General features: G+C 40.6%; 1 protein-coding gene across 2 annotated transcripts in view; it reads left to right on the top strand.

Annotated features, from left to right (window-relative positions):
- The window catches only part of PRKDC (protein kinase, DNA-activated, catalytic polypeptide), a 158,587-nt gene that overhangs the window by 5,367 nt on the left and 135,159 nt on the right, over window positions 1–18,061 (top strand). For both annotated transcript variants that reach the window (XM_012661443.1, XM_012661444.1), the window contains exons 8-15: window positions 6,841–6,896; window positions 6,977–7,007; window positions 7,485–7,642; window positions 13,117–13,263; window positions 15,034–15,198; window positions 15,643–15,811; window positions 16,143–16,192; window positions 17,082–17,207. In XM_012661443.1, coding sequence (XP_012516897.1) covers window positions 6,841–6,896; window positions 6,977–7,007; window positions 7,485–7,642; window positions 13,117–13,263; window positions 15,034–15,198; window positions 15,643–15,811; window positions 16,143–16,192; window positions 17,082–17,207 — 902 coding nt within the window. The remainder of the gene's footprint in view (window positions 1–6,840; window positions 6,897–6,976; window positions 7,008–7,484; window positions 7,643–13,116; window positions 13,264–15,033; window positions 15,199–15,642; window positions 15,812–16,142; window positions 16,193–17,081; window positions 17,208–18,061) is intronic.

The following is an 18,061-nucleotide window of genomic DNA, read 5'->3' as shown; positions in this document are numbered from 1 at the left end:
GGCCAGTATGTAACTTTTTGTATCTGAATTATTTAACTTAGCATAATGTCTTTCAGGTTCATCCATGTTGCAACATGTGTCAGGATTTTCTTCCTTTTTTTTTGAGATAAGGTCTTGCCCTGTCACCTGGGCTAGAGTGCAATGGTGTCATCATAGCTTGATGCAACCTCAAACTCCTGGACTCAAGTGATCCTTCTACCTCAGCCTCCCAAGTAACTGAGACTACAGGCATGTGCCACCGCGCCTGGCTAATTTTTCTATTTTTTTGTAGAGATGAGATCACACTGTTGCTCAGGCTGGTCTCGAACTCCTGGCCTCTAGCAATCCTCCCAGTTAGGCTCCCAAAGTGCTAGGATTACAGGTGTGAGTCACTGCACCTGGCCTGAATTTTCTTGCTTTTTAAGGATGAATAATATTCCATTACATGTATGTACCACATTTTGCTTGTGTATTCATCTGTTGATGGACACTTCATTTGATTCCAGTTTTTGGCTGCTGTCAATAGTGTTGCTGTGATCTTTGATGTACAAATATCTGTTGGGAGTCCCTGCTTTCAGTTCTTTTGTGTATATGCTCAGAGTTGTGATTGTTGGATTATATGGTAACTTTTTTTATTTTTTTGAGAAATTGTCATACTGTTTTTCACAGTGGCTGCAACATTTTGCATTCCCACCAGCAATGCACAGGGTTCCAGTTTCTCCACATCCTGCCATCAGTTATTTTCTGTTTTTTTTGATAATAGCCAATCCTAATGGATATGAAATGGTATCTCATTGTGGTTTTGATTTGCGTTTCTCTGATGATTAGTGATGTTGAACATCTTTTCATGTGCTTATTGGCCTTTTATTTGTCTTTTTTTGAGAAATGAGGTCTTTTGCCCATTTTTTAGGTTAAACAGGTTTTTTGTTGAGTCGTAGGAATTGTTTATTCTAGATATCAATTTCCTATCAAATATATGATTTGGAAATATTTTCTCTCATTTTGTGAGTTGCCTTTTCTCTGTTGATGGTGTCCTTTGAAGTACAAAAATTCTTTATTTTGCTGAAGTTCAGTTTCTTTTTTCTTTTTCTTTCTTTTTTTTGATTGAGAGATGAGGTCTCATCATGTTGCCCAGGCTGGAGTGCAGTGGCTATTCACAGACGCAATCATAGCACACTGCAGCCTTGAATTCCTGGCCTTAAGTGATCCTAAGCCTCTCAAAGTGCTGGGATTAGAGGCACGAACCACTGTGTCCAGGCTCATTTTAAAATAAGTTTGTGTCTATAAAAAAAAAACCTTCTTGGGTTTTTGATAAGCATTGCATTAAATCTGTACATTAATTGGGGGAGAATTGACATCTTTACTATGTTGAGTTTTCCAATCCATGAATGTAGTATATCTTTCCATTCACTTAGATTTTCTTTCATTTCTTTGATCAGCATTTTGTGATTCTTAAGATGCAGATCTTTGCCTATTGGTTTAACATTCATAGGTATCAACAGTGTTCTCTTACAGTAACTCAAAATTAAAGGTTTAGAAGATAATGTAGTGGACACCATTATAAGAATTATGAAATTCATTTCTTTTTGAAAGGCAAATAAAGCTTTTAACCTTAACAAATTCTTTAAAAAAAATGTATTTGCTCTTCCTTAACTGCTTTGTGTTCAAGTTATTGCCAAATTTTTGTACCTTTTCTATGTTTTTTCTTCTGTTTGGTTGAAACTTATAAAATTCCTGATATCCAATGATTTTTGCAAAACAGCAATTTCATGTTTCAACATAATATAGAGACCTTTTTTTATTGCTTCTTACCGATAATATTGGAGCAGCCCTGTGTGATTTCCCTTCCTTTGTCTTCTCTCTTTCCTCTCCTGTATCTTGTTACTCCTACTCTGTCAGGTTCTCCTCAAAGAGCATCCCTTTTATGAAGCATTTATGATTCTCAGCTGAGCCACTTCCTCTGGCTTCTGTACTGCCACCTGTCACAGCACGTACTGTGTCATATTGTAAATTTGCCAGGTTGTGTGTTTGCTTCTGTCCTTGACCTTGCTAGCAGGTAATTTGCTTGTTTGTCTGTGTGTTTATTTGGCTTATAAATTGGCACTTGGTGAACATACATGTTATAGTTTAAGAAAAATAATAGTACTTTGTGCTCATTTACCATGTGTTAAGGACTATTCTAGACATTTTGCAAGGAAAGTTCCTATAATAACTCTGTAAGAGAGGTAATAATATTTCTGTTTTATGGATTAGAAAACTGCAGCTAAGACGAGTAACTTGCCCACAGTCACACAATTGACTAGTGTGGTAGGCAGAAGAATGGCCCCAAAGATGTCCCCATCCTAGTCCTCATGACCTGTTACGCTACATGCAAAAGGAAATTAGGCTTGCTAATGCTGACCTTGCAATAAAGAGGTAGCCCTGGATTACCGCCAGGGCCCAGTGTGACCACAGTGCTCCTTACATGTGGAAGAGAGGCACAAGAGGAGGTCAGAGAGGTGATACGGGAGAGCTGTGAGCCAAGGAATAGCAGTACCTCTGGGAGCTGGAAGAGGGAGAGAACAGTCCCCCTGGGAGCCTCCAGAAAGGAATGCAGCCCTGCTGATGCCTTGATTGTAGCTCTGTAAGAACCATTTCATATTTTTTACCTCCAGAACCACAGGTTATAAATTTGTGTTGTTTTAAGCGATTAAGTTTGTGGTAATTTGTTATAGCAACAGTAGGAAACTAATATAGCTAATTGATCTGAGACTAAAATTTCGACTTTTTCTGTCATGCCATGATCATGTAACTTTAAGCACTAAATACTAATAATTCATTTCTATACTCTGTATTTCCTGGGTACTTTCTATCCAAAGAGTGAAACTATGATCAAAATAACCAAATCCCTACCACACCTAGCTCGGTCTGGTGGAGGAGATGGAAAATAAACAAGTAAACCAAGTTTGTTGATGTCAGGTTCGCTGATGCCTACAGGTGGGGTGCAGTGAGGGGGAGGGAGCACACAGTCCGCTGGCTCCTTCTGAGGATGTAACACAGACGCTGTGGCCTGAGGGATGGGAAGCCAAGATGAGCTGGAGCCAAGTGTGGAGAGACTGGGGAGGAGGGGGAAGAGCAGTCCTTCCAGGCAGGGTTGTTGGCCAGCTCCCGGCCCCCTGCTTGGCCAGCACTCAGTGATCTGAGGAGTGTCCACAGTTTAGAGGCATGCAGGGTGGGCTGGGGTGAGATCGGAAGGTTGCAGGGTTGGTGTGTGAGGGGCTTCTGAGCTGGGCTCTCACCCCAGATGGGTAGAAGGCTGTGGCTTTTCAAGAAGAAACAGCTGTGAGCCCACAGGTGTTTTACAAGGGTCCTCCTCACTGCTGTCAGATGTGGGACATGAGTTAGTGTGGGATTGAGAGACTCTGCTCCTGCGTGTGGGAGTGAGGAACTGAGGGCCAGTGCTGGTGACCAAGCTGGGTGGGATTCGGGAGGACTGGTTTCAGATGGAAACCTGGCGTTTTGTGTTGGACATGCGTAACTGGAGACAACTTACAGAGCGTCGAGACTTACATGTCAAGTGTGCATGTAAGACTGGATCTTGCAGAAGAAGTCAGACCTTGAGCTACACATTTCACAGTCTTCAGCATTAGGTACTTTCTAAGCTCCTAGTGTGAGCAATATGAGCCGGAGCCAAGTATGGGAAGACTAGGCAGAGGGTCTTGGTGGTGATGCAGGCTGCCTGCCTCCCAGCAGGGTCTGATGAAGAGGGACCAGACAGGAAGTGGGTCCAGTTGAGCACTGAAGGAGAAGCTGAACTGGCAGAAAAAAGAAGAGGCAAATGAAAGGGAGGAAATGAAACCATTTGTAGAAAACCCTTTAGAGAAATCTTAACAATAGAAGAGAGCAAAGAAATGAGGTATAGCTGATAGAGGGTATGGGAATAAGAGACGGTTTTAAAAAATAGATGCAAAAATTTGTGCAGCAGTGTTCAGTATGCACCAGCATACTCACAATAAGCTACAAGGTAAAAGCAACCCAAGTGTCCATCGATGGATAAATGGATAAACAGATGTACGTATATACAGTAGAGTATTACTCAGACTTAAAAAGGGAGGAACTTGGCCGGGCGCGGTGGCTCACGCCTGTATCCTAGCTTTCTGGGAGGCCGAGGCCGGCGGATTGTTTGAGCTCAGGAGTTCGAAACCAGCCTGAGCAAGAGCGAGACCGCGTCTCTACTAAAATTAGAAAGACATTAATTGGACAACTAAAAATATATAGAAAAAATTAGCCGGGCATGGTGGCGCATGCCTGTAGTCCCAGCTACTCGGGAGGCTGAGGCAGGAGGATCTCTCGAGCCCAGGAGTTTGAGGTGGTTGTGAGCTAGGATGACGCCACGGCACTCTAGCCCGGGCAACACAGTGAGACTCTGTCTCCAAAAAAAAAAAAAAAAGGAAGGAACTTCCGACACATACTGCAACATGGAGGAACTTTGAAGACACCCTGCCCAGTGGAATGAGCCAGTCACAAAAAGGCAAATGCTGTATGAGCCTACTTCTGTGATGGACTCAGTCATCAAGTCCAAAGAGACAGAAAGCAGAGTGGTGGTCAGGAGCTGGGTGGGGTAGAAGGTTGGGTGTGATAGGACAGCCTTTCTGTTGAGGGTGAAAACATTTTGGATATGGATGGTGGTGATGGTTACACAACAACCTGAATGTGTTTAATGCCACTGATTTGTCCCTGTACACATAATTTAAATGATAAAAATTATATTTTACCACTTTGAAAAAAATAGATACAAGACCATCCTCGTATAGGGAGTTGTCCACTAGAGAGAGGGCTGCAGGAGAGTAGACCTGGGTGACAGAGCCTGGGAGAAGGCCACTTGTGATCCTTCCCTCCCCCGGGCCCATGGCAGCTCAGGCCTCATGCTGAGCTCACTGAGTCCCCGTGTCCCAGACCCCTGTGCAGGTGCCCTTGTGATTGCACACTTGTGTTTACATGGTTACTTTCTATTTTTTTTTAAATTTTCTTTTTTTTAAAGACAGGTTCTCACTGTGTTACCCAGGCTTGAGTGCAGTGGCGTCATCATAGCTCACTGCAGCCTTGAACTCGTTGGCTCAGGCGATCGTCCCCTGCTGAGTAGCTGGGACCACAAACACGCACCACCATACCCAGATAATTTTTTTTCCTTATTTTTTGTAGAGATGGGGGTCTTGCTCTATTGCCCAGTCTGGCTTCAAACTCCTGGCCTCAAGGGATCCTCCCACCTTGGACTTCCAAGGTGCTGGGATTATAGTGTGAGCCACCGTGCCTGGCCTCTGTTTACATGACCTTTTCCCCAACTAAATCCCAGTTCAAATGCTACCATGTCTGTAAAGCCTTCTTTTTTTTTTTGAGACAGAGTCTCACTCTGTTACCCTGGCTAGAGTGCTGTGGCGTCAGCCTAGCTCACAGCAACCTCAAACTCTTGGGCTCAGGGGATCCATCTGCCTCAGCCTCCCGAGTAGCTGGGACTACAGGCATGTGCCACCATGCCTGGCTAATTTTTTCTATATATTTTTAGTTGTCCAGCTAATTTATTTCTATTTTTTCAGTAGAGACGGGGTCTTGCTCTTGCTCAGGCTGGTCTCAAACTCCTGAGCTCAAATGATCCACCCACCTCGGCATCCCAGAGTGCTAGGATTACAGGCGTGAGCCACTGCGCCCGGCCTCTAAAGCCCTTCTTAAATACAGCCAGAAGACGGAAGAAATTTCTGCTTTTCTTGAATTCCAAAGGAGAATTTTTGTATCTCTTATGATATCATCTTATAAACATGCTGATGTTTCTCTGCTTTAGGGCCTCTGACCACACTCTCCCTCCAGCTCCTATCACATAATCTTCTGGCCTCTGTCTCAAATACATGGGTCCTTACAATCAAAGCAAACAATTCTTGAGGCCTCTAGTGTTTGTAGGTCACTGTTACAAGGGCAGAGAAACCAGTGATGAGTGAAGTATGACGTCTGTATAGCTGCAATGAATAATCTGATGGGAGACAGTTATACAAATAATTGTGGCTGGGTACAGTGACTCACACCTGTAATTCCAGCTACTTGAGTGGCTGAGACCGGAGGACTGCTTGAGGCCAGGAGTTCGAGACCAGCCTCGGTAACATAGTGAGACCCCTTCTCTAAAAAAAAAAATAATTAGCCCTGCGTGGTGGCACATGCCTATAGTCCTAGCTACTTGGGAGGCTCAGACAGGAGGATGGCTTGAGCCCAGGAGTTCGAGACCAGCCATGGTGATATAGCAAGACCTCATCTCAAATAATTGTGATGTCAGTCAGGCTAGGATGAGAGCATCATGTTTTAGTTGCGTTCCTGTTTTATCTTCCTTTTTAGATAATAAATTTACTAATGTCAAATATATTTTATTCATAATTTGTAATTCATAATAACTTTGCATGTACTATGTGTTGAATAAATGCCTGGGTGTATTGGGGTAAAAATAATATGTTTGGCCTTGAAAAGGTTATTTAATCCCCCAAACAACCCTAAATTAAGGTATATACTGTCCCTTTTGGAAATAAGAAAATTGACGTTCTGAGAGGTTATCTAACAAAGCTTATTAAAAATGATAAGTTAGAATTTAAACCCATGTCTTTGTTCTTCCAGATTTTCTCCCTATTGATACTTTACCTCAATACTAACTGCAGCAACAATCACTTGCAACTCTCTAGCTGGATCAAATGATAGATGTTCCTGCTAAATTTGCAAGAGACTGTTGGGGTTAAGGAGATGTCAAGCTGTCTGAAATAAAGCTGTTGGTTGTATGGTTGTTGGTAAAGTGTGTCAGGTGATACAGTTGTTATGATGTGTAACGGAGGCTTCTTTCTCTTTCTCCAGATCCCCAGACTTCAAGAGAGATTTTTGATTTTGCACTAAAGGCAATTAGTCCTCAGGTAAGATTAATGACACTCTAAATCTTTTACAGTTGAGACTTGTGATTTCCAAACACTGACTGGATTTTTTTCTAAAATAGATCGATCTGAAGAGGTATGCTGTACCCTCAGGTAAGATGTGTAGTATTTTGGATGACTAGATTAGCATTTCGAGTAAGCTTTTGCAAACTCGGAGTGAAAGTAAATGTGACATCTGTGATGTTGCACACACAGTTATTTACAGAGAATCTTTTGGGGACTTAGTAACCTCTGGTTGAGATGGTCATACTCTGTTTACATGATTTAAAAAAATTTTTGTTTTAGGGTGTCTTTCTGGGGATCCAAGCTGTCCAATTCTGACTTTGCCCAAATAAATCCTCATCCCACTTCTGAGTGTTGTTTTGAGATTTGTTGGCCAAATTGTGGGCCTGTTGATTCCGTTGGAGGCTGGCAGTGTTAGAGTGCAGGTCAGGGCCTCTGGGCTATTGCAGTGTAATGTGCCATATCTTTGCACACAGTTTTTACTTCGATATATACCTGCTGCTTTCTTAGGTCTCTGTTCTGGTTTATGCTGTCTTATTTGAAACATAATGGTTCTTTCATTTGCAGCTGGCTTGCGCTTATTCGCCCTGCATGCATCTCAGTTTAGCATCTGCCTTCTGGACAACTACGTCTCTTTATTTGAAGTGTTGTCAAAATGGTGTGGCCATACAAATGTAGAATTGAAAAAAGCTGCACATTCAGCCCTGGAATCCTTTCTGAAACAGGTACTACAAATTCAACTTTCATTTAAAAATATTTTTTCCACACAAAGAGTTAAATTCCAATCTTATACATATACATTTGAAAAATAAATGCAAGTCAACCCATAAGCTTCCATAGTAAATTAAAACAGAAAGCTGCTATTGGTCAGCCAACGTCATGGGAGGCAGCTGCACTGAAGGAGAGCTTGGGAGATACCAGGTTTGATCAGGGCCTTGGAGCCAAGACTGAGGCAAGTCCAGGAGAGTGAAGATGTGGAGGTGAGCAGGTGGCGGGCAGGGGTGGGCAGCCGGGGCTCCTGTGAGCCAAAGGCGGGTGGTGCCGGGGTTGGAGAGGAGTCCTGTCTCCTAGAGGCGGGGGCCAGCTGTCTGGAGTCAGAGCACCTCAAGAGTGAGGGAGTCCCCTTGCCCTCGTGTTTTCCAGTAGGTAGGGTGTGGGCTGCAGAACTTGAGCCTGCAAGTTTGGCAGCATGTCTTGGCTGGCCAAGGGGAATGTGCCTGTGGTCCTGGGCGCTGGTCTCAAGGATGTCCCAAGCTCCAGAGGTGTCAGGGGGCCTGCAGTTCAGACTAGTCACCAGGGAACCAGACTGCTTAGGTTGGCTCTGATGGAAAACACTGGCGATTTACAACAAAAGTTTTGTTTGGAGCAAGGTAATAAGTGGATACATAGTGGTTAAATTCACAGTCTAGTCCACAAAAATCTGTGTGAACTGTGTCGCAGATAGTATTGGCCTGAGATTCGTAGCCTGGGTGTGCGGGAGGGAGAGGAGAGAGAAAGCACTGCCATCCTTTTGCCAGGTCTGGGCCCACCTCCATCAAAAACTGAACTAGATATGCAGTGACTTTGGCACCTGCCTCTCGATTCTGTCCCTTTCACTTTCTTACTGTCCCCTGCTGTCCGCAGCCTTCCCGTCAGGCTTGTTGTCTCCCTCAAGTTGTTCCCTCAAGTTGATGTGACCCAGAGCCCCCACACTAAGTCACATTGTTGCCATTGGGTGTGGCCAGCCTCTCCTCCACCTCCCAAAATCATCTAGTGATTTGTTAGATCATCCAGTGTGACCTGAGACCCCTGGGCAAGGAGAGACACCCCTACCAGGCAAGGCATTCCAGATCACCTCCCAGAAGCCAAGGCGAAGGCCAGACTTCTTTCTGGGCGGTTAAATTCTTTACTACACAATCTGGGTATTGTCAGTTTTATCTTTGCATTTGGTCAGAGGGCCTATGGCCTGGATTGTTTTGCCCTCTTGTATGACTGTTTTTTTTTTTTTTGACCAAGGTGCTCTTTGCATTATGCTGTTGTTAGACAGGAACTTCCTGCTATATTTATTGTAAGGTTTTTATTGTTTATAGTGCCCCCATGATGAAGGCCCCTGGCAGGAATTTCTTACCTCTCATTATCAGGAAAAACTGAATTTTTTTTTTTTTTAGTTTTGCATATAGATATTGGGACACTTAAAATCATCTCTTTATTGTGGCTACTGACAAGTTCAGAGTCTATCAATTATACATGCATTAGTTTAAAAATCAGCTTTGTTGAGATATATTACATATACTAACATGCATGTATTTTGAGTTTACAGTTCGATTTGACAAATATATACACCTGTATAATCACCATGTTCAAGAACATCTCTGTCACCACAGAGAGTCCCCTCAAGCCTTCTGTGTTATATCCCCACCCCACCTCCAGGGAACCAGTGTTTTTTATCACAAGGAATTAGCATTGCCTTATTTAGAATTTTATATGAATCTTAGAGTATCTGTTCTTTCATGGCCAGTTAATTTGTTTTGCTCTACTAATGTATCTGGGCGTTTTTCATGCTGTAACATGTATAAGTAGTTCATTCATTTTTATTGCTGCATAGTATTCCACGGTATGGCTGTACCATGTTTGTTTATGGACATTTGGTTGTTTCTGGTTTGGGGCTATTATAAATAAAACAGCCAAGAACATTTTAGGAGTTTCTACATATTCTGGATACAAGTCTTTCTCTAAAAATAATACAAATAGTTTTTCTTCTGTGCCTTGCCTTTTCATTTTCTTAACAGCATTTTTCAAAGAGCAAAAGTTTAAAATTTTGATGAAATCCAATTTATCAATTTTTATACTGATTCCTCCTTCATATGTCCTCTCTAAGAAATCTTTTTGCCTATCCCAGTTGGAAAGATTTTAAAACGTGTTTCTTTGGGAAGTTTATTTTTATTTATTTATTTATTTAAAGGCTGGTCAAGTGAAGCAGTGGGAGCGGAGAAGGAACAAAGGAATCTGTAACTGGTTGTGATCAATTAGTTGTAAACACCACTGCACTCAGACCAACCTCTTTGGGAAGTTTAGTAGTTTATAGTTTTAGCATTTACATTTAGGTCTATAGTCCAATTTTTTTTTTTTTCAAGACAGAGTCTTACTTTGTTGCCCCAGGTAGGGTGCAGTGGCGTCATCATAGCTCACTGCAACCTCAAACTCCTCGGCTCAAGCGATCCTCCTGCCTCAGCCTGGGACTACAGGTACACTCACTACAGGTACACGCGACACACGGCTAATTTTTCTGTTTTTCGTAGAGACGAGGTCTCACTCAGGCTGGTCTCGAACTCCTGACCTTAAGCTATCCAACCTCCTCAGCCTCCCAAAGTGCTAGGATTACAGACATGAGAACCATCGTACCCGACTCTTTAGTCCATTTTGAATTAATTTTTGTGTATGATGTAAAGTAAGGCTTGAAGTTGATTTTTCCCCAATTCGTTGGTTCTAGCACCGTTTGTTAAAAAGACTCTTCTTTCCCCATTGACTTACCTTGACACGTTTTTCAAAAATCAGTTGATCATCTATGTGTGGGTTGAGTTTTAGACTCTCTAGTTTGTTCCATTCATATTTATGTCCATGCTTATATCAGTACCCCACTTTTTTAATGATTCCAGCCTTATATTAAGTCTTGAAATTAGGTAGTGGATGTTCTCTATCTTCTTTCTTTTCCATTATTATTTTGCCTATTATGTGTGTATTTTTGAATTTAAACAACACTTCTGTGGAAGGAAATGTTCCGTTTTTCATTCAATAGCTTCACATAAAGTTCTTATGAAAAACATTGCACGTTAGTTGCATATAAGTGAAAAAATGTAGAAGAGTACAAACAAGACCACTAAAATCTTCTGAAATCACACCACCAAGGAAAAAAATCACTTACCATGTTGGTGACCCCTCTCTCTTTCCCTCCTACCTCCCTCCCTTCTTTTCCCTTCCCTCTTCAAGAGGAGAGAGTGAGGAGAGAGGACGAGAGATACCTTTACATCAAGGAGTATTCATAAAATTTTGGCTTCAGATTTTCTACTATGTTGGATATACTTTCCTGATAGCACATTGAGATCTACATGATTAATTTTCAAGGGTAGCATAATATATCATTATATTTATGAGGCATCATGTTTTAATCTATCCTCTATTGTTGAATAATTATTTTCAAGTCTTTACTACTATGTACAGAAAATAGTTGGATAAAAATGCATAAAAAGAATGTTTGCTGGGCCGGGCGCGGTGGCTCACGCCTGTAATCCTAGCTCTCTGGGAGGCCGAGACAGGTGGATTGTTTGAGCTCAGGAGTTCGAGACCAGTCTGAGCAAGAGTGAGACCCCGTCTCTACTAAAAATAGAAAGAAATTAACTGGACGACTAAAAATATATAGAAAAAATTAGCCGGGCATGGTGGCACATGCCTGTAGTCCCAGCTGCTCGGGAGGCTGAGGCAGGAGGATCGCTTGAGCCCAGGAGTTTGAGGTTGCTGTGAGCTAGGATGACGCCACGCACTCACTCTAGCCAGGGCAACACAGTGAGACTCTGTCTCAAAAAAAAAAAAAAAGAATGTTTGCTGGAAATATAATAATAGAAAATTAGTAATAGTTTAAGTGGTTACAAATAGTATATTTATAAAATGAAAAACTGTACTGTAGTTAATTAAGATGGCATTGTTTACTTCTTGGGAAACAAAATTAGTCCACTTTGTGTTGCTATAGAGGAAATATCTGAAACTGGGTAATTTATAAAGAAAAGAGGTTTATTTGGCTCACGGTTCTACAGACTGTTCAAGCATGGTGCCAGCATCAGCTTCTGGTGAGGGTTTCAAGGAGCTTCCAATCAAGGCAGAAGGCAAAGGGGGAGCAGGTGTGTCACCTGGCCAGACAGCGAGCAAGAGAGAGAAGGGGGAGGTGTCACATTCCCTCATGAACTAATAGAGGGAACTCACTTATTATTGTGGGGAGGGCACCAAGCCATTCATGAGGGATCTGCTCCCGACACAGACATCTCCCACTGGGCCCCACTTCCACCACTGGACATCAAATTTCCATGTGAGGTTTGGAGGGGCCCAACGTCCAAACAATACTAGGTATGTTTTGTGAAAAAGGAAGTTATGGAACAGTATGTATCATATTTCACCTTCTAAAATAAATGGGGGCTGGGCGCGGTGGCTCACGCCTATAATCCTAGCACCCTGGGAGGCCGGGGCGGGCGGATCCTTTGAGCTCAGGAGTTCTAGACCAGCCTGAGCAAGAGCGAGACCTTGTCTCTACTAAAAATAGAAAGAAATTGGCCACACAACTGAAAATAGAAAAAATTAGCTGGGCATGGTGGCGCGTGCCCTTAGTCCCAGCTACCTGGGAGGCTGAGGTAGGAGGATCTCTTGAGCCCAGGAGTTTGAGGTTGTTGTGAGCTAGGCTGATGCCACGGCACTCTAGCCCATGCAAGAGAGTGAAACTCTGTCTCAAAATAAATGGGGAGCACAGTATCTGGAAAGACAAAGCTGGATGGCTTTGGGTGGGCTTGGGGAGTACATTGGTAAGTTGGCAGTGGAAGGTGGATTTTTTTTTTTTTTCTGTCTTTGATAATAATTTAGGTTCTTTCCATTCTTGACCTGGACAGTTTTTCTGCTGATATTAGGAATGCTTTTTTGACTACTTCTGTTAGTTCGTGCATTTACTTACTTTGGTAAATAGTGATATATTTGCTTCTCAGAGTACATTTTTCCCTTGCCTCACTTTATTTAAGCTTTATAGTTTATAGCTAATTTTTTAAAAAACTGAGATGCCTTATCTTTCTTTTGGATTGATAGTTCTAAACTGAACTCGCTGGCCACCTGACAGCTCTCATTCACTCTCTGGGGACAGACGATCTCTACAGACTGCTTTCTGCCTCATTAGGGAGGCTTAATTCAAAACTTGTTTTCTTATGCAGACTTCTTCCTGCATCTTCCTGGTCTCTTTTAGTTCCTTTCTCTGGGAAAATGCATCACATATCCTTATTTAAAAGACTGTCTTTTCTGAACTTGATGGAGACTAAGCAAAATTGAAGCAAAGGGTCTTTATAAGTAAAAGCAGTTTGTGTAACTATAACAGTATGTTAATAGTAGCTATACAATTCTAGCTTTTTCATGTTTGTATAGATTTCTTTGTTTTGCTATTAAATATTTCTGAAAAGTAAATATGCAATTGCAGGTTTCTTTTATGGTGGCAAAAAATGCCGAAATGCATAAGAATAAGCTGCAGTATTTTATGGAGCAGTTCTATGGAATCATCAGAAATGCAGATTCAAACAACAAGGAGTTATCCATTGCTATTCGTGGATATGGACTTTTCGCGGGAGTATGGCTCATTAATTTACTCTATTTTATCTTTTTGATTTCACTTGAATGTTTAAAGGAATGTAATTTATTACATTTTTGAGTAGCATCTCATACTTGTGACAATACAACTGATCCTTGAATGACATGAGTTTGAACTATGCGGGTCCACTTATGTGTGGATTTTTTTCAACCAAATGCAGATCAAAAATGCAGTGTTTGTGGGATGCAAAACCTGTATGTAAGGAAGACTGATTTTTCATCTACAGGGGTTCTGCAGGGCAGAATGTATGCGCAGATTTAGATATACTCACAGATGTCCTGTGAGCAACCCCCACGCATACCGAGGGGCAACTGTATTATTGTCATTTGTTTTATTAGCACTTAAGGGTTTTTTCAGTGTCCACTATGTACTAGAATTCTGTATATGTGTTAAATCTTCATAACTCTCCTACAAGCTGAGTATTAACTCTATTTTACGGGTGAGGAAACTGAGACCCAGGGAACTTAGGAAACTTGTCAAAGGATACACAGAGTTGACAGATCTGAGCCATAAATCTAAGTCTGAAGACTAGGAACACCATGTTTTCCCCTCTGCTGTACTGCCCCTTATTTATAAAGTAAAATTGTAGTTGATTTCGCTCAAAGTTCTAGAAAGAGAAGTTCATGTGACAGGAAGAGTTATATTTAAGAATATTAAAAATTACCTTAGTTAATTCCCTCTTAGTGGATCTCTGTGACTTCTACTTTGTAGAGAAAATAGCTTCCTCCCTCTCTTCCTATAAATTTATCCATCAGTCTCTACTCTGTCTTTTTATTTTATTTTTATTTTTTATTTTTCAGAGACAGGATCTCACTGTGTCCCCCATGCTGGTATGAAGTGGCATGATCATAGCTCACTGCAGTTGTGAACTCCTGGGCTCAAGTGGTCCTCCTGCCTCAGTCTCCCAAGTAGCTGGGACTACAGGCATGCACCACTTTGCCTGGATAATTTTTTTTGTTTTTTGTAGAGATGGGGATCTTGCTATGTTGCCCAGGCTGGTCTCAAACTCTTGGGCTCAAGCCATCCTCCTGCCTTGGCCTCCCAAAGTACTGGGATCGATTACAGGCACTAGCCACTGAATCCTGCCTCTCTCCCTTTTTTTTTAATTTTCATCTCTGTTTGTCTCTGTCAGCTCCTTTAAATATGCTTAGGGCAGAAGAAACAGCATGTGAGAAGGCTCAGAGGTAAACGACAGCATGGGATTTTCCTTTTATGTCCTGTGGTCTACCCAACCTCAGCTTGTCCCTGTGGCTAGGGCATGATAGACAAGCAAAGAGGGAGAGGACTGTGAAAGATAAACCAGTCAGATCCTCGAGGAGTCTGGACCAGGTTTGGATGTCTAGAGAAGCCTTTGAAAAGTCTGAAATTGGGTAATTGCAGTAACAGATTTAGGAGTTAAAAAAGATGGCCCTGGGTATGGTATAGCAGCGTGTCTCAGTTAGGTATTGTCTTCTGGTCTCTCCTGTGCCTGGCCAACCTGGGGGGGCAGAGACCGCCTCTCATTTGTCTTCGATACCCACTGTCTAAAGAGTGCCTAGTACTATAGCTGACACTGTTCAGAATGTGATTATGGGTTATTATAAAAAGCATCTTTATAAGATACTGCACTTTATATCTGTATTTCTTCTCAGTTAAAAAGCTTGTTAATATTCAGTTTATAATCCCATGGCTTAACATGACCCTGACACCTTAAATGCCATTATTTGATATTGATAAGATTGACGGAATTCCACTTTACCTTTCCTAAAGCCTTGCAAGGTTGTAAATGCAAAAGATGTTGACTTCATGTACGTTGAGCTTATTCAGCGCTGCAAGCAGATGTTCCTCACCCAGACAGACACTGTCGATGACCATGTTTATCAGATGCCAAGTTTCCTCCAGTCTATTGCAAGTGTCTTACTTTACCTTGACACAGTAAGTGAAATAATTAAGTTAAACTGAGTGCAATTTTAAATATTTGATCTTTTCTTCAAATACTTTGATGGAGTCATACAATGCATTTAGTGCAGGCAGTGTTGTGATCAACATGGTATTTTTAGTTAGTATTTTGTGTCAACAGAATTATCATCATGAAACTTGATTTTTTTGTTATACAGAGCAGGGTTTTGTTACTCTTTCCATCTTTCTAAAAGATTAAGAATTGCTCCTTGGGATAGAATTGCACCTTAAGACGGTTTTATTCTGATTTTTTTTTTCGGACAATCACAATAATAAACATAATGCTTAGCAGATTAGATGACAAGCCATGTTTTCCACTTATCTGTGTCTAATCAGTTGTAATTACTTTGAATATTTGTGTTGTTCCTATATTTATTTATTCCTTCCTTTAACTTTTAGTTTTTTCTCCATTTCTGGTAGGTTCCTGAGGTGTACACTCCAGTTCTGGAGCATCTCATGGTGGTACAGATAGACAGTTTCCCACAGTATAGTCCAAAAATGCAGCTGGTGTGTTGCAGAGCCATAATAAAAGTTTTCCTAGCCTTAGCAGAAAAAGGACCAGTTCTCTGGAATTGCATTAGTACCGTAGGTAAGTTTGCAATTCTTTCTTGTTTTTATGATGAATGATGAATAAATAATACGTTATTTGACATAGGTAAAGAAAATATGGTTGCCACATTCTTTTGTATCTTTGATGCCTTTTGATGAACTCCTAAATTTTGGTGGGAATTCATCTTCCTTTTTTCATCCTTTTACTTCTGAATCTTAATAGTTCAAATTTTAAAACTAAAAATATTAACAAACTTAGAAAAGAAATTGAGAGATAGAATTAGGTTCCAAAAAATAATGACTATCGTTTTTATTGAGTGGTTGTATTTTCTAGTGTTTCGTTCATTTTTGTTTTTATTTTCTTTTTTTAGTGCATCAGAGTTTAATCAGAATATGTTCTAAACCAGTGATCCTTCAAAAGGTAAATTCTTAATTTAGTATTTTGAAAATTATCTTTTATCACTGAAAGTTAGAAAATTTGTTGAGGTTTTATGTAAATATATAAAAGTGGCCTTTCTTGGTTGTTAGCCATGCCTTACATTTAGAAAAGTATAGGATATAATACCTTTATATTTTGTTAGGTAAATACACTTTTCCAAAGGTATGAAACATGTTTAAGCATAACTTTACTGTTATATACATTTTTTACAAAAAGGAAATGTTTTCTCTCTTGAAATTCTGGAACAAAATGCATATTATGTGTATTATGGGAGGCATATCTTAGTTCCTAGAAACTACAGGAAATAGGTTGAGATGAGAGATTGAACTGTGTAAGAAAGTAAGATAGATTTCTCTCCCCTCCTCCCCCTTTACACCTCTTACTCTCCCTCCTCTAAAAAAAAACAGAGTGAGATAAAATTCAGGGGTTCCCAATCTGTGGTGAGTTGTATAATTATTTCATTGTATGTTACAATGTAATAATAATAGAAATAAAGTGCACAATAAATGTAATGTGCTTGAGTCATCCCAAAACCATCCCCTTGCTCCCTGGTCCCTGGAAAAATTGTCTTCTATGAAAACGGTTCCTGGTGCCAAAAAGGTTGGGGATTGATGAAATGATTCATAACACATTCAGTAGACAGTGTGTTGAAATGTTTGTTGGTGCATCACAATTTTAGTCACAGAGTCATAGTTTTTTTTCAGCTTTTCATCATGCTTTCATAATATGGTATCTTTCTCAATATAATTATTTAGTCTCCGATGGGTAGCTGTTTTAACTTAGAAAATTCAGAAAATCAGCAAGTTCTGGTAGTGGTGCTGCTTTCGTGAATCCACCAGCAAATATTGCATGTTACTACCTTCCTTGCCAGGGCCCTGAGTCGGAATCTGAAGACCCTCGTGCCGTGGGGGAAGTCAGAACTGGCAAATGGAAAGTGCCCATGTACAAAGATTATGTGGATCTTTTTAGAAATCTCCTGAGCTGTGACCAGATGATGGTAAAATTTACAGTTTGAAAGCCACGGAAGTACCCTACTTCTTCTCCTTATTAGTCTCCATAATTTTAGAATTAAGACTTACTTATTTCAGAATTACATTTTACAACCTATCAAATGTTTTTTTAAAAACATGTACTTCAAATAATAAAGAATTTAAGTCAGGACAGTTAAAGTGAGACTAGAAAAAAAATGAGTTGAAAGGAACACAAACATAGACCTCTTTTTAACATCAGTTAGTTACTCTTGCTGAACCCCCATTTTAGCTTTCAGTAGCGATGGATGCTAAGTTGTTCTTTCTAGTAGGTCCAGCCTTTCAGGTAACAAAAAATAGTATTGGCACCATAAAAGAGCTATTTTTCTTTTTTTTTTCCCCTCACCCACCACTCCTGTATTCTCTTTTATTTGTTAAAGATGAAGATAAATCCAGCAGGTTTAGTAGGTATGAAGAGGATTGGTGCACAATTTACATCACGTATAATTGGAATAACACCTACTACCTAATATGTCCCTAGGAGATGTTTCTTTAGTGTCTACTTTAACCCAGGTGGTGGCTAGTGTTTTAATATATACCTTGACTGAGCACTGATAGCCTAGGACAAGCTATTTTTGTCAATAGATGTCAATAGATGATTCCTGTCCTATGAGAAATCTTAGGTGTTTTTTAGTTTTTTTCTTACTGACATAAAAGAGTGTAACAGTTGGTAGTAATTTTACCCAAATCTATCTTTTTTATGTGTGATGTTAGATAGTCCTATATTTTGAGGTTAAGTCCTATAAAATATTTGACTGAGTATAGGCAGAGTAATTGGCCTGTAATTTTGGAATGGTAGAATAGATTCACTTTTAAAGAAATG

The sequence above is a fragment of the Propithecus coquereli genome, unplaced genomic scaffold, assembly GCF_000956105.1.
Source record: "Propithecus coquereli isolate 6110/MARCELLA unplaced genomic scaffold, Pcoq_1.0 Scaffold71, whole genome shotgun sequence".
Lineage (NCBI taxonomy): Eukaryota > Metazoa > Chordata > Mammalia > Primates > Indriidae > Propithecus > Propithecus coquereli.
Note: the sequence above shows the minus strand (reverse complement) of the source record. Positions and strands in the feature narration are given on the sequence as shown.